The sequence below is a fragment of the Dipodascopsis tothii genome (genome assembly GCF_038497935.1).
Source record: "Dipodascopsis tothii strain CBS 759.85 unplaced genomic scaffold V1510scaffold_33, whole genome shotgun sequence".
Classification (NCBI taxonomy): domain Eukaryota; kingdom Fungi; phylum Ascomycota; class Lipomycetes; order Lipomycetales; family Lipomycetaceae; genus Neoaidaea; species Neoaidaea tothii.
The window spans coordinates 86,647-99,212 of record NW_027118017.1 but is presented as its reverse complement, the minus strand read 5'-3'; the positions used below and the strand labels follow the sequence as shown (position 1 = coordinate 99,212).

Sequence of the window (12,566 nt, the reverse complement as noted above, 5' to 3'; positions counted from 1 at the left end):
GAAGAAATCTGGTATTGCAGGTTTTCACCTTTTTTTCACAAGACCTCGGGCAGCAATTGGCAGTTGTCGACGGACGCAATCAGCTTCGGGTGATTGAGTGCAGCGCGAACACAAACGCAAACCAGCAGGCACCACGCGCGACATGTTGAAGGCCGGCGGATTGCTCCGGCAAACGGCCCGGCAGGCGGCCCGCATGCCGGTGAGCTCGACGAGCGGGCGGTGGGCGGCCGGACGGCGGTACGCGTCCGAGTACGCGGGCACGACGATCACGGAGGACACGACGACGGGCTTTTCGCGTAAGTGGGCGGCGGGGCGCGCTGACAGCAGACGCACAGATCAACAAGGCCAAGGGCAGCAAGGTCCGGCCGTTCACGGTGAACTTTGGACCGCAGCACCCGGCCGCGCACGGCGTGCTCCGGCTCATCCTGGAGCTGCACGGCGAGGAGATTGTGCGGTCGGACCCGCACGTCGGCCTGCTGCACCGCGGCACGGAGAAGCTGATCGAGTACAAGACGTATCTGCAGGCGCTGCCGTACTTTGACCGGCTGGACTACGTCTCGATGATGTCGAACGAGCAGGTGTTTGCGCTCGCCGTCGAGAAGCTGCTCAACATCGACATCCCGATCCGCGCCAAGTACATCCGCACGCTGTTCGCCGAGATCTCGCGCGTGCTCAACCACCTCATGTCGGTGCTGTCGCACGCGATGGACGTCGGCGCGCTCACGCCGTTCCTGTGGGGCATGGAGGAGCGCGAGAAGCTGATGGAGTTCTACGAGCGCGTGTCGGGCGCGCGTCTGCACGCCGCGTACGTCCGCCCCGGCGGCGTGTCGCAGGACCTGCCCGCAGGCCTGCTCGACGACATCTACATGTGGGCGACGCAGTTCGGCGACCGCATCGACGAGGTCGAGGAGCTGCTCACGGACAACCGCATCTGGAAGCTGCGGACGGTCGACATCGGCGTCATGACCGCCGAGGACTGCCTGAACTACGCCTTCTCCGGCGTCATGCTCCGCGGCTCGGGCGTCCCCTGGGACATCCGCAAGGCCGCGCCGTACGACGCCTACGACCAGGTCGAGTTCGACGTCCCCGTCGGCACCCGCGGCGACTGCTACGACCGGTACCTGATCCGCATGGCCGAGTTCCGCCAGTCGCTGCGCATCATCCTGCAGTGCCTCAACCAGATGCCCGCCGGCCCCGTCAAGGTCGAGGACTACAAGATCTCGCCGCCGCCGCGCGCCGCCATGAAGGAGGACATGGAGTCGCTCATCCACCACTTCCTGCTCTTCACCAAGGGCTACTCGGTCCCGCCCGGCGAGACCTACACTGCCATCGAGGCCCCCAAGGGCGAGATGGGCGTCTACGTGGTCTCGGACGGCACCGAGCGCCCGTACCGCTGCAAGATCCGCGCGCCCGGCTTTGCCCACCTCGGCGGCTTCGACCACATCGCCCGCGGCCACTTCCTCCCGGACGCCGTTGCCATCATCGGCACCATGGACCTGGTCTTTGGCGAGGTCGACCGCTGAGCCCGCAGATAGAATAAATAATTAGCATCCCGCGTCTGTCCTGCGGACTTTTGTACTTGAATGAACGTTTCGTCTGCTTCTGCGTCCCCGTAGCCTTTAGCCCACCCAACGCCCCGCCCCATGGCTCTCGCACGCAAGTTTGCGTCCTTGCCGGACATTGTGAGTGCCTGCCGGGCCTGCTGACCCAGGACACGCTGTCGCCGGACGTGTTTGAGACGCCGGATCTGGTTGAGGATGTGGCCGAGGTGAGTTGGCGGCGACGGCGGCGCCGCGGCGGCGGCCGGCCCGGCCAACAGAGCGCCCGCGGCATCGCCTGGCATCGCCTGGCGCTGTGCGGCGGCGCCGGCCAGCGCCAGGGTCCGTCTGCCGACGCGTGCCGTCGTCCCGTGTGCTTGTTGGCCGCTGACCGCAGGATTCGTCCCCCGAAGTCGTCTCGCCCGACATCGACCAGGAACACATATCGGCGGACGTCGCGCGTCAGCGGTTCCTCAATCGCGTCCTACAGCACGGCACGGTCGAGCGGCCGCCCGAGCCGGCGCCCGAGACTCTGGACGCGCGCATCCAGCGGCTGCGGCGCGAGGTAGAGCAGGTCGAGCTCGAGGTCGAACTCGCTGGATCCGCCTCGCCCGGCCCCACCACCGGCCGGCTGGCCGAGCGCGTGCGCGCGCTGGCCAAAGAGCACCGTGCCGGCTCTGGCTACGCGCAGGCGGTGGCCGTGCTGGGCGCGGGGCCGGCCGTGGAGCCGTTGCCGCTGGCCGAGCCGGCCGCGACGCCCACGCCCACGCCTCCTGCGGTCGCACCCGACGCCCTGGCCGCCGCGGAGGCCCGCCTGGCCGCGCTCGAGCACCGCGTCGGCCGCCTGGCCGCGCCGGATGCCGTTCTGGGCGAGCAGCCGCTGATGCTGGCCGTGCAGGCCCTACAAGACCGCGTGGCCGCCCTGGCAGCGGACCCAGCCGAGCTCGACGCGGCGGTCGCGCGCGCCAACGCGGCCGCGGCCGCTCTGAAGGCCGCCCCCGAGCCGTCCGGCGAGGCTGCCCAGGTCGACGCCCTCTTCCGGGCCCTGCCGGCCGTGGACTCGCTGGCGCAGACGGCTCCGCCGCTCGTCGACCGGCTCCAGAGCCTGGCCACGATCCACGCCGACGCCGGCCACGCGCTCACGGCGTTCCGCGACATGGACGCCCGGGTCGCGGACACGCGCGCGCGCGTCGAGCGGTGGCACGCGGCCGTGGCCGCGCTCGACTCCCGGCTGGCCGATATCGAGCTGCGCGAGAAGGCCAACCTGGACGCGGTGCAGGAGTGGACTGCCGCGCTGGAGGAGCGGCTGGCGCGGCTGCCGTAGGCTCTCGCCTGGCGCTCGCCGGACGGGCGGCGGCTACGTGCGGCTATATGCCGGCCCGGCGCGTGCCACGAGCCTCCGGCGGCGACTCCGTCGAGGGTAGCTGCCTGCGGCAGGCGTGCGGCGGACACGCAGCCGTGGTAGGCCTGTCGCCGGCGAGCCGCCGCCCGAGCGCGCTGGCAGACGCCGCATGACATATAGCCGCATATAGCCGCATATAGCCGCCGGCACGGCTCCGAGCGCACCGGCCCCAGGCGCACGACCGCTCTCCGGCCCGGCTCGCGCCACGCTCTAGACCGTCGGCCCGCGGCCGGCCACCGCCCGGGCCGCGGGCCAATTGAGGTTTTTGCATGCACGTAGCGTGAGCCGCACGGCCTGCGGCGCGTCGGATGAGCCGCACGCGCCCGCGCCGCCGCACCGCCTCACCGCCGCACCGCCGCACACCGCCGGCTGCCGCGGTGCCATCCACCCATCCGCCTACGCCCCGCATCGTACGGTGCAGCCGTGTTCTGGCGCAAGCGGCCACTTGCACCTCAGATCGGCCCAGCCCGCAACCCCCGCAGGTAGGCAGCACGTGCAGGCGTCGCGCAGGCGTCGCGCAGGCGTCGCGGCGGCCGCAGCGACCGCGTCACGGCGCGTCCACGCTGACAACGCAGGCACACCAGACCGGCCCGACGAGAACCATGCCGCCGTCGGCCGCAGAGACAGAGGGCGGCGACGGCACGCCGCCCGCCGCCGCGTCGGATGCGTCGTCGTACTCTGGCGAGTCCGGGTCCGAGTCCGGGTCCGGACCCGGTCCCCGGACCAAGCGCAAGCCCGGACGCAAGCCCGGCCGGCCCAAGAAGCGCGCCCGTCCCGCGCCCGCCGCAGAGCCCGCGCCCGTCAACACGGAGGTGCCGTTCAAGGTGGTCCCCACGGCCCGGGCCAAGGGCCGCAAGGCGCGGGACGACGACGACATCGACGCCGCGTTCAGCTACTCGATCCAGCCGCGCGCGCTCTGGGACGGCCTCGAGCGGTTCCGGCACTTTGTCATCGGCGACGAGAAGTTCTCGGTGGACGACCACGTCTTTGTGAACCACTCCAACGTCGTCCAGGAGGGCGTGCTCACGGACCCGCACGAGTACTGGGTCGGGCGGATCCTCGAGATCCGCGCGCAGGACGCCAGCCACGTCTACGTCAAGATCAACTGGATGTACTGGCCCAACGAGCTGCCGGACGGCCGGCAGTACTACCACGGCAAGAAGGAGCTCGTGGCGTCCAACCACGTGGACGTGATCGACGCCATGTCGGTGTCGGGGCGCGCAACGGTCACGCACTGGCTCGAGACGGACGAGGACGACAACATCAAGGACCTCTTCTGGCGGCAGCGGTATGACTCGTACAGCGGCGAGCTCAAGCCGGTGCGCAAGCACTGCACGTGCCAGCGGTTCTACAACCCCGACACGACCATGATCCGGTGCGCGTCGTGCAAGATCTGGCTGCACGAGATCTGCCTGATCAAGGAGCTCATCCGCGCGTACCGCGGCCAGCTCGACGCCGCCGGCGTCAACATCGCGTTCTACAAGAACCTCGGCGCCAAGCGCCGCGCCGGCAAGAAGGGCCGCGCGCGCGACGGCAACGACGAGCTCGCCGAGCAGGTCTACGGGCCGATCGACATCGTCGTCACCGACGACTCGCACCGCGCCGTCTACCGCGACCGCGCCGACACCGAGTGCACGCTGCCGCTGCGCTGCATGGCCTGCCGCGCCGACATCGTCTAGTGTACCATAGCATTACTCCGGCCGCGCGACGCACCCGGCGCCCGCCCGCAGCCACCGCGGCGCGTGCGCGGGGTCGTACACGATCCGCGCCTGGAAGATCTCGATGAACTCGATGTCGCCGTCCTCCTTGCCGGCCGCGAACTGGCTGTACTCGTCGAACACGCTGGCGAGGCTCCAGTTCTGGAGGATCTTGCGCATGGCCCCGACGAGGACGCCAACGCGGTGCTTGCCCTTGTCCGAGTGCACCAGCACCGGCAGGTTGCGCCCGTCCGCGAGCACCTCGAGCGCGGCCGTCACCGCGCCGGGGTCGTTCTCGACGAACGGCAGCTTGCACGACTCCATGCGGATGTGGTGCACGCGGATCCCGCGCTCCTGCGCCCACCCCAGGTACGCCGCCTGCATGTTCTTGTCGCCCACGTAGCTGCCGTCAGCGCGCCCGCGCGCCCACGTACATGATCGTCCTGAGCGCCAGCTTGTCCAGGAACGCGAAGTTCAGCGGCAGCGGGTGCCCGCTGCGCCAGACGCCCGACGCCACCATCGAGCAGTTGAGCGGCGGCACCAGCAGCTTGGTGTCCGGCCGGAAGAACGGCGGCGCGCGTGGGCCCGCCACGTCGCCCACGCGCCCGCCGCCGTGCTCGCGATACGCGCCGGGCGAGGACGACGTGCTGGCTGCCGGCGCGCGCGCGCGCGGCCCGTCGTTGTCGCCACTCATCGATCTGCCGTCAGCTGGCACGCGTCGCGGGCCGGGGGCCGCGTCCACGTACCGGTCCCAAGGGTCCTGGCGCCTGTGTGCGCCGGAAATGCCGCGGACGTCGATTTGGCCGGATTCTGACGGTGCGGCGGGCGGATCCCTTGGGTGGAGCAAAAGTGTGCATAACTGCGGAAGTGCGCGACGGCTGCAGTCTCAATTGTGCAGAATTTCGGCGGTTACAGCAGAAACTCCCGCGTTTACGCCGCAGGCGCTCTGCATTGCCGCCCAGAAAAAATCGGACGGTCGCCCAGGTCTGCCGGCAAACCGAGCAAATCTCCCCGATAACAGTCCAAGTCTTTGCAAGATGTCCAAGTTCGTGCAGCTGGCTCTTCACCCCACGGAGCTCCGTGCAGTGCTGCAGTGGTGAGTGCGGGCGCGATGGCCGGCGGCCGGCGGCGAACAGGCCGCGGGCGCGGGCGGCCGCGTCGCAGAGTGCTGACCGGCAGGTGGATGTGGCACCAGCCGCTCTATCCGCGGGACCCGTCCAAGGAGTCGGAGAACCTGCTGCGGTGCTACGAGCTGCTGCGGCTGACGTCGCGGTCGTTCGCGGCCGTCATCGAGGAGCTGGAGCCCGAGCTCCGGGAGGCGGTAAGCAGGCGCGCGGGCGCGCTGACCGCAGGTGATGCTCTTCTACCTCGTCCTGCGGGCGCTGGACACGGTCGAGGACGACATGACGATCCCGAACGCGGTCAAGCTGCCGCTGCTGCGCAGCTTCGACTCGGTGCTGGCCAAGGAGGGCTGGACGTTCTCGGACAGTAGGTGCGGGCGCGGGCGCGCTGACGGCAGGCAACGAGAAGGACCGGGTGGTGCTCGAGGAGTTCGACAAGATCCAGGTGCAGTTTGCGCAGCTCAAGCCGATCTACGTGGACATCATCACGGACATCACCAAGCGTATGGGCAACGGCATGGCCGACTACTGCGCGGACGAGGACTTCCAGAACAAGGGCGTCAACACGATCGCCGAGTACGACCTGTACTGCCACTGGGTCGCGGGCATCGTGGGCGAGGGCCTGACGCGGCTGGCGGTGGCCGGCAAGTCCGCCGACAGCCGGCTGCTGCTGAACCCGCACCTGCACAACTCGATGGGCCTGTTCCTGCAGAAGACCAACATCATCCGCGACTACCACGAGGACCTGCTGGACAAGCGCCGCTTCTGGCCGAAGGAGGTCTGGTCCAAGTACGCGGACGACCTGGCCGACTTCACCCAGCCCGAGCACCAGCAGGCGGGCCTGAACTGCCTGTCCGAGCTCGTGGCCAACGCGCTCGAGCACATCCCCGACTGCCTGTTCTACCTCGCGGCCGTCAAGGAGCAGACCATGTTCAACTTCTGCGCGATCCCGCAGGTCATGGCCATCGCCACGCTCGAGCTCGTGTTCCAGAACCCGACCGTGCTGACGGGCCACGTCAAGATCCGCAAGGGCATGGCCTGTGACGTAAGTAGCGCCGCGGCGCGGCTAACCCCAGCTCATGATGCGCGTGGGCTCCATCCGCCAGACGTACCTGGTCTTCCAGGAGTTCTGCCACAAGATCCACCTGCGCAACTCGCCGCGCGACCCGAGCTACATGCGTATCAGCATCGCCTGCGGCAAGGTCGACCAGTTCATCGAGACCATCTTCCCGACCGAGACCGCGCCCTAGGCGGCTGCGCTGTGTAATAGTAATCTTGGAGCGCCCAATGTCTTAATACAATCGCTGCGCGTAGCTGTGGGTGCATCGCACGTCAGATCTGACACTGACAGCTGACTGCCGATAGCCGCGCTCGTCTCCGCACGTGCGCCCAGACGGTGCCTGCACGGCCACGGCGCCACCGCCGCCGCGGACCCGGTCGCCGGACCCGCGCCGGACCGGGTCCGCCGCGGACCCGCCGCACGCCTGGCAGCCCGCTAGCGCACACTACTGCGGTCGGCGCCTGCGCGTGCCCGCGCGCCCGCGCCGGCGCGCCCGCTGCCGCCCGCGCCGCCCCCGGGCCGCGTCGCCGCGCCGCCCGCGTGGCAGCGCGGCCGCGCCGCCCGCGCTGCCGCCGCCCGCGGCCGTTCGCGCCGGGTCCGCGCTAATGCGGGTCATATTCATGCCGTGACTGAGACTCCGCGGCTGACGTTAGCCGCGATCGGCGTCACCCGACTCGGCGCCGCCCTCTTGGACCGTACGCCGCCCGTAGTCTGCAGCTGCCCAGCTCCGCGTCCGTCTGCACGCCGACGCACGCCGCCGTCAGGGATCGCCCGCGCCGCCGCGCCGCCCTTGCCCACTGCCTGCGCCGCGCACGCGTGCCGTCATCGCTACGCGGCCGCCCGCCCGCGCCACTGGCCGCCCGCGCACCACCGCACCGCCCGACCGTCGCGGTGGCGGCCGGTGGGCGCCGGTGGGCGCCGTCCGCCGCGCCGCTGCAGCCGCACGCCCGGACTTTCGCCGGCCGTTGTTACCCCTTTCTGCATAATCGCTCACGGCCGCGGTCGCACAAGCGCAGCCCGCGTCTGCGGCACGCTGCCGGCGCCATGCTGGCCGGCGTCATGCCGCACGCGACTCTGCGCCCGGCCGCCCGCCGTTGCCGCGTGCCTTGTCGGGTCGTCCGCCGCCGCCGGCGTGTGCCACAGCGTTCTACAGCCACACCGGTGTCCACACCGCCAGCGCGCTGTTGGCTAGCTCGGCGCCTGGGCCTACGCATGGTCGCAAGGGCGCTGCCAGGGCCGCAGGGGCGCTAGTTGCCATGGCAGCGGCCGCGTCGCAAGTCCGGGCCTTGCTGCTGTGCCTCTGCGGTGCAGCCTGGCGTTGTCGGCCCCGCCGACCTGCCTGGTGGAGCCCTTGCCCGCGTCGGCGGGCCGGCAGGCGGCCGGCCACCAGCCCGCCCGCCGCCCACGGCCCCCCGCGGGCCCCCCGTCGCAGACCGCCCGCGGGCGTACGCAGTGCCGGCCCACGGCGGCAGGCCGCGCCCGCGTCCGCGCGGCAGCGCTACCGTAGCGACCGTCCAACCGAGCGGCCGCGTCGCTTGCGCGGCCGCGGCCGGCCGCAGCAGCGGCCGGCGGCCCAGCCGGCGTCCAGGCGCCGGCTGTGGCCGCCGCAGCGCCGCCGCCGCGTTACGGCGGCCCTGGGCGGCCCAGCCGGCGTCCAGGCGCCGGCTGTGGCCGCCGCAGCGCCGCCGCCGCGTTACGGCGGCCCTGGTGTCTGGCGGTGGGCAAACACAACGCCAAACAATAATAAAAATTTATCCTATTAGGTTGTGGAACTCGTTTGTTTGGTTTCTCCATACCAAGAACCGACTTCCGTTGGATTCCGCCGCCCTACTTTGCTGCGCTTCCGCTCGCCTTCCGTCACGCATCCGTCGGCCGTCCCGTCCAGCGCTGTATCCAAGCCGGACCCGCAGAGCCTTCTCACGGACACGAGGCTTATCTAGGGTGTCTCGCCAGAGCCCGCCGGCAAAAAATTTGAGCAGCCTGCCGGCCACGAGCCCACGACAGCAGAGCGCCATCCGCGCCCGGCCCGACGACCGTCCATCCGGCCGCCGCCCTCCCATCCCCGCCTAAGACCGCAGCCGGCGACCCGGCCCCGACGAGACCATGGCGTTCTGGCGAGTCGGCACCAACTTTGCCTCGCTCAACACCATCTCCGGCGTCAACAAGCTGCTGGACAAGCCCGACTGCACGCTGGCCGAGCTGCTGGAGGAGGAAGACCTCATGCAGGAGCTGCGCGAGCACAACGGCAAGCTAATTGAGTTCCTCCGCGAGCCGCGGATACTGCAGCAGCTGCTGCGGTACATCAGCCATTGGACGCCGCCGCCGGCGCCGGCGACGCCCGCGACCGACACGGACGCGGACGACGCCGCGGACGGCAAGCAGAAGAAGCGCAAGCTCAAGGCCGAGGCCGAGAGCGAGCCCGCGGCGGAGACCGAGAGCGAGGACCCCGAGTTTGCCGACGACGCCGAGTACGACGACCTCGACCGGCAGGACGAGGACCTGGGCCTGACCCGCGTGCCCGCGTCGCCGGAGGCCAACTCGTCGTCGTTCTACGACGACGAGAAGGCGTGGCGGTACGCGCGCACGTCCGCGGACGTGTTCTCGTCCGAGATCTGGTCGATCTACGAGACCGTCATCAAGGAGACGGCGCTGCTGGACGAGTTCTGGATGTTCCTCGACAAGCCCGCGCCGCTGGACCCGGTCTTTGCCGGCTACTTTACGCGCGCGAACGAGCAGTTCCTCGACCGCAAGACCGACGAGATGGTCGACTTCATCAAGACCCAGCGGAACGTTGTCCAGCGGTTCATGCGCCACATCGACACGCCGTCGATCATGGACCTGCTGCTCAAGATCCTGTGCACGGACAAGCCCGACAGCCCGACGGGCGTCATCGAGATGCTCTCGGCGGACGGCCTGATCGACGCCCTGGTCTCGTTCCTCGACAAGAAGCACGCGTCCATCACGCAGACCGCCGCCGGCGACTTCCTCAAGGCGCTCATCACCATCTCGGCCAACGCCAGCAACGACTTCACCTCGCTTGGTCCGAACGAGCTCACGCGCGAGCTCGTCAGCCCCCGCATCATGACCAAGATGGTCAACCAGATGATCGAGTCTGGCGGCAGCGCGCTGTCGACCGCCGTCGGCGTCATCATCGAGATCATTCGCAAGAACAATTCCGACTACGACGCCGAGCCGATGATGTGCACCACGCTGCAAACACACCCGCCGACGCCGCGCGACCCGATATATCTCGGCCACCTGCTGAAGATCCTGTCGCAGAACATCCCGCGGTTCCAGGCGCTGCTGACCAAGACGCACACCGAGCGCATGGGCACGTCGTTTGGCGTCATCGAGCCGCTCGGCTTTGAGCGGTTCAAGATCTGCGAGCTCGTCGCCGAGCTGCTGCACTGCAGCAACATGGCCCTGCTCAACGATCCGCTGGCCGAGGGCGTCGCGGCCGAGCGCGACGCCGAGCGCCGCCGTCTGATCAAGCACTACCAGTCGCTGTCCGGGCGCAACTCACTCGAGAACGACGACAAGTACTCGGTCGACGAGCTGGGCCGGTCGGTGCACGACTTCAGCATGGACGAGGAGCCCCAGATGCTGAACGACCACGACATGAACGAGCAGAACCGCGGCTGGTGGGGACTGGGCAAGAAGAAGTCCGAGCGGTCGACGCCGGTGTCGAGCCCGGAGCCCAAGTCGCCTCTGGCCGAGCACTCGAAGGACGCCGAGGCCGAGGAGATCGAGGACACCAAGGCCGTTGAGCCGACGGCGCCGGTGGACGCGGTGGCGGCCGCTGCGGCCGAGGACGCGGCCAAGGCTGCGGCCGAGGCCGAGGCCGAGGCTGCGGACGCGGACGCGCCCGTCCCTGAGGCCGCCGACGACTCGGCCGTCGCGACCGAGACCGGCGACGAGACCACGCTCGACGCGGCCGCCGGTGTCATCGACACGGAGGTGCTTACGGTCGAGGATCTGCCGAGCGTCGACGACAGCCGGCTGGTGATCGGCGACTACCTCAAGTCGCAGCTGATCCGCAACAACGTCGTGTCGACAATTTTGGACCTCTTCTTCCGGTTCCCCTGGAACAACTTCCTGCACAACGTCGTGTTCGACATCATCCAGCAGATCTACAACGGGCTGATGAGCAAGGGCTACAACCGGTTCCTCGCGATCGAGCTCTTCCGGACGGACAATATCACCGAGAAGATCGTGGCCGGCACCGAGGCCAACGAGGAGCACGAGGCGCGGACGCGCATGCGTCTGGGCTACATGGGCCACCTCACGCTGATCTCGGAGGAGATTGTCAAGTTCCTGAACCGGTTCCCGCCCGAGTCGATGCACCCCGGCGTGGCCGAGAAGACGGTGAAGAGCGCGGCGTGGAACCACTACGTGGACGAGACACTGGTGCAGATCCGCATGCAGGACAACTCGATCCTGGGCGGCCAGCGGCCAAACTCGGAGATCCCCGAGAGCCACATGATGATCACGATGGACGAGATTGGCCAGGGCGACGACATAGACGTGGACGAGGACGACGACGACGACGAGAGCGCCGAGGTCGCGGCCGAGTACGGCCACGAGGACAATCTCGGCATCGACCGAGACGACGAGGCCGCGGCCAGCGCCATGATGGGCCACGGCCATGCATCGGACCACTGGTCGCGCTACATGTCGCAGCAGATGACTAAAGACATACCCGACCGGTTCGGGTCGTCTGACGAGGATGACGAGGAGGACGACGAGGACGTGGTGCGGGAACGCGTTGGCAACTAGCTGGCGCGAGCGTGCCTGCGGCTGCCGGACTGGACTTCACGTTTAATTTCTAATGTCACGTCGTTTGATTTTTGTATAAATATCGATAATCGTATGTCATGTCACCGGGGAGCTGGGACGTGTGTGTGGTATATGCAGAATGTAAATACTGTCTTGGATGCGGTGGCCGCGTGACGTGTCTGGCGCGGTGGCACGGCCTGGAGATGCCTGTCGCGCCAGCGGGGGCACGGGCCGACGCCGGGACGGGGCTAGTCGCCTGGGCGGCTGACTGGCAGACCGCCTAGCGGCGGACCCCGCCCGCGAGCTACCGCGCCCTTGGATCGTGCCGCCGGCGAACCCTGGCCGAACCGCGATCGTGCGGCGCGACCCCGCGCCCGTTGTTCCCAAACCCAAAGTGTGAGTCGCCAAGCTAGGTTGGCGCGAATTACCGTATCGGTGGCACGCCTGCGTGGGTTACCTGTTTGGGCTAGTCTTGGGACATACTCCGCGCATCATCGACGTACGCGGTGGTGCTGGTCACACCACGGCTCGCAGCCGCTACGTGCGCCGCCCGCCGTCCGTTGTCCTAGACCTGTCTCGGTCATGCCAGGGGCGCCGGGACCGCGGGCCGTGCCCAAATAAGGCTCGCTAGAGCACAGCGTAGTCAGGCGCTGCGAACTGCCTGCGTTCCTTGTCCGCGCTCTCCGCCAGCGCGATAGCCGGTGCAGCCGGCCCGCCTCGCCCCGGCGCGGGCCGCGCTGCCGGCGAATAGGCGGCCCAGCCGCTGGCTTCCGGCCGTTGTGCGGCCGGCCGGCCGGCCGGCCCGCCGCCGCGCTGTTGGACCGCCGTCGGCTATTGCTACGCACCGCCCGCAGGTCGCTGCGTCACCTGAGCATCGCCCGAGCGTCTGCTAGTGCGCCCGCCATGTGAGCTGTTTGTTACCCGCAGCCATGGCGCGACGGTGCCGTCGGCACGGTGCGCGGCCTTTCTGTT

At 69.2% G+C, this 12,566-nt stretch overlaps 6 protein-coding genes across 6 annotated transcripts; 5 read left to right on the top strand and 1 right to left on the bottom strand.

Annotated features, from left to right (window-relative positions):
* Positions 1–6: 6 nt before the first annotated feature.
* On the top strand, positions 7–1,605 carry V1510DRAFT_382399 (putative NADH-ubiquinone oxidoreductase 49 kDa subunit). Its single transcript, XM_066931660.1, has 2 exons — positions 7–296; positions 328–1,605. The coding sequence occupies exons 1-2, from the start codon at positions 143–145 to the stop codon at positions 1,521–1,523; spliced, it is 1,350 nt and encodes a 449-aa protein (XP_066787195.1). The 5' UTR covers positions 7–142; the 3' UTR covers positions 1,524–1,605.
* Positions 1,606–1,643: 38 nt separating this feature from the next.
* Positions 1,644–2,862, top strand: V1510DRAFT_404708 (uncharacterized protein; the record flags this gene model as incomplete). Its single annotated transcript, XM_066932274.1, has 3 exons — positions 1,644–1,682; positions 1,712–1,768; positions 1,936–2,862. The coding sequence occupies 3 exons, from the start codon at positions 1,644–1,646 to the stop codon at positions 2,860–2,862; spliced, it is 1,023 nt and encodes a 340-aa protein (XP_066787194.1).
* Positions 2,863–3,322: 460 nt separating this feature from the next.
* On the top strand, positions 3,323–4,743 carry V1510DRAFT_398524 (uncharacterized protein). Its single transcript, XM_066931926.1, has 2 exons — positions 3,323–3,422; positions 3,516–4,743. Exon 2 carries the CDS (start codon positions 3,543–3,545, stop codon positions 4,617–4,619), a length of 1,077 nt encoding a protein of 358 aa, XP_066787193.1. The 5' UTR covers positions 3,323–3,422; positions 3,516–3,542; the 3' UTR covers positions 4,620–4,743.
* On the bottom strand, positions 4,632–5,331 carry V1510DRAFT_369306 (tyrosine phosphatase family-domain-containing protein; the record flags this gene model as incomplete). Its single annotated transcript, XM_066931389.1, has 2 exons — positions 4,632–5,040; positions 5,072–5,331. The coding sequence occupies 2 exons, from the start codon at positions 5,329–5,331 to the stop codon at positions 4,632–4,634; spliced, it is 669 nt and encodes a 222-aa protein (XP_066787192.1).
* Positions 5,332–5,534: 203 nt separating this feature from the next.
* V1510DRAFT_421985 (isoprenoid synthase domain-containing protein) lies at positions 5,535–7,124 on the top strand. The gene is made up of 5 exons (XM_066934711.1): positions 5,535–5,733; positions 5,817–5,958; positions 5,990–6,125; positions 6,157–6,803; positions 6,835–7,124. The coding sequence occupies exons 1-5, from the start codon at positions 5,675–5,677 to the stop codon at positions 7,006–7,008; spliced, it is 1,158 nt and encodes a 385-aa protein (XP_066787191.1). The 5' UTR covers positions 5,535–5,674; the 3' UTR covers positions 7,009–7,124.
* Positions 7,125–8,546: 1,422 nt separating this feature from the next.
* On the top strand, positions 8,547–12,070 carry V1510DRAFT_398514 (SIT4 phosphatase-associated protein-domain-containing protein). The gene is made up of 2 exons (XM_066931925.1): positions 8,547–10,607; positions 10,665–12,070. Exons 1-2 carry the CDS (start codon positions 8,922–8,924, stop codon positions 11,592–11,594), a joined length of 2,616 nt encoding a protein of 871 aa, XP_066787190.1. The 5' UTR covers positions 8,547–8,921; the 3' UTR covers positions 11,595–12,070.
* The last annotated feature ends 496 nt before the right edge of the window (positions 12,071–12,566 follow it).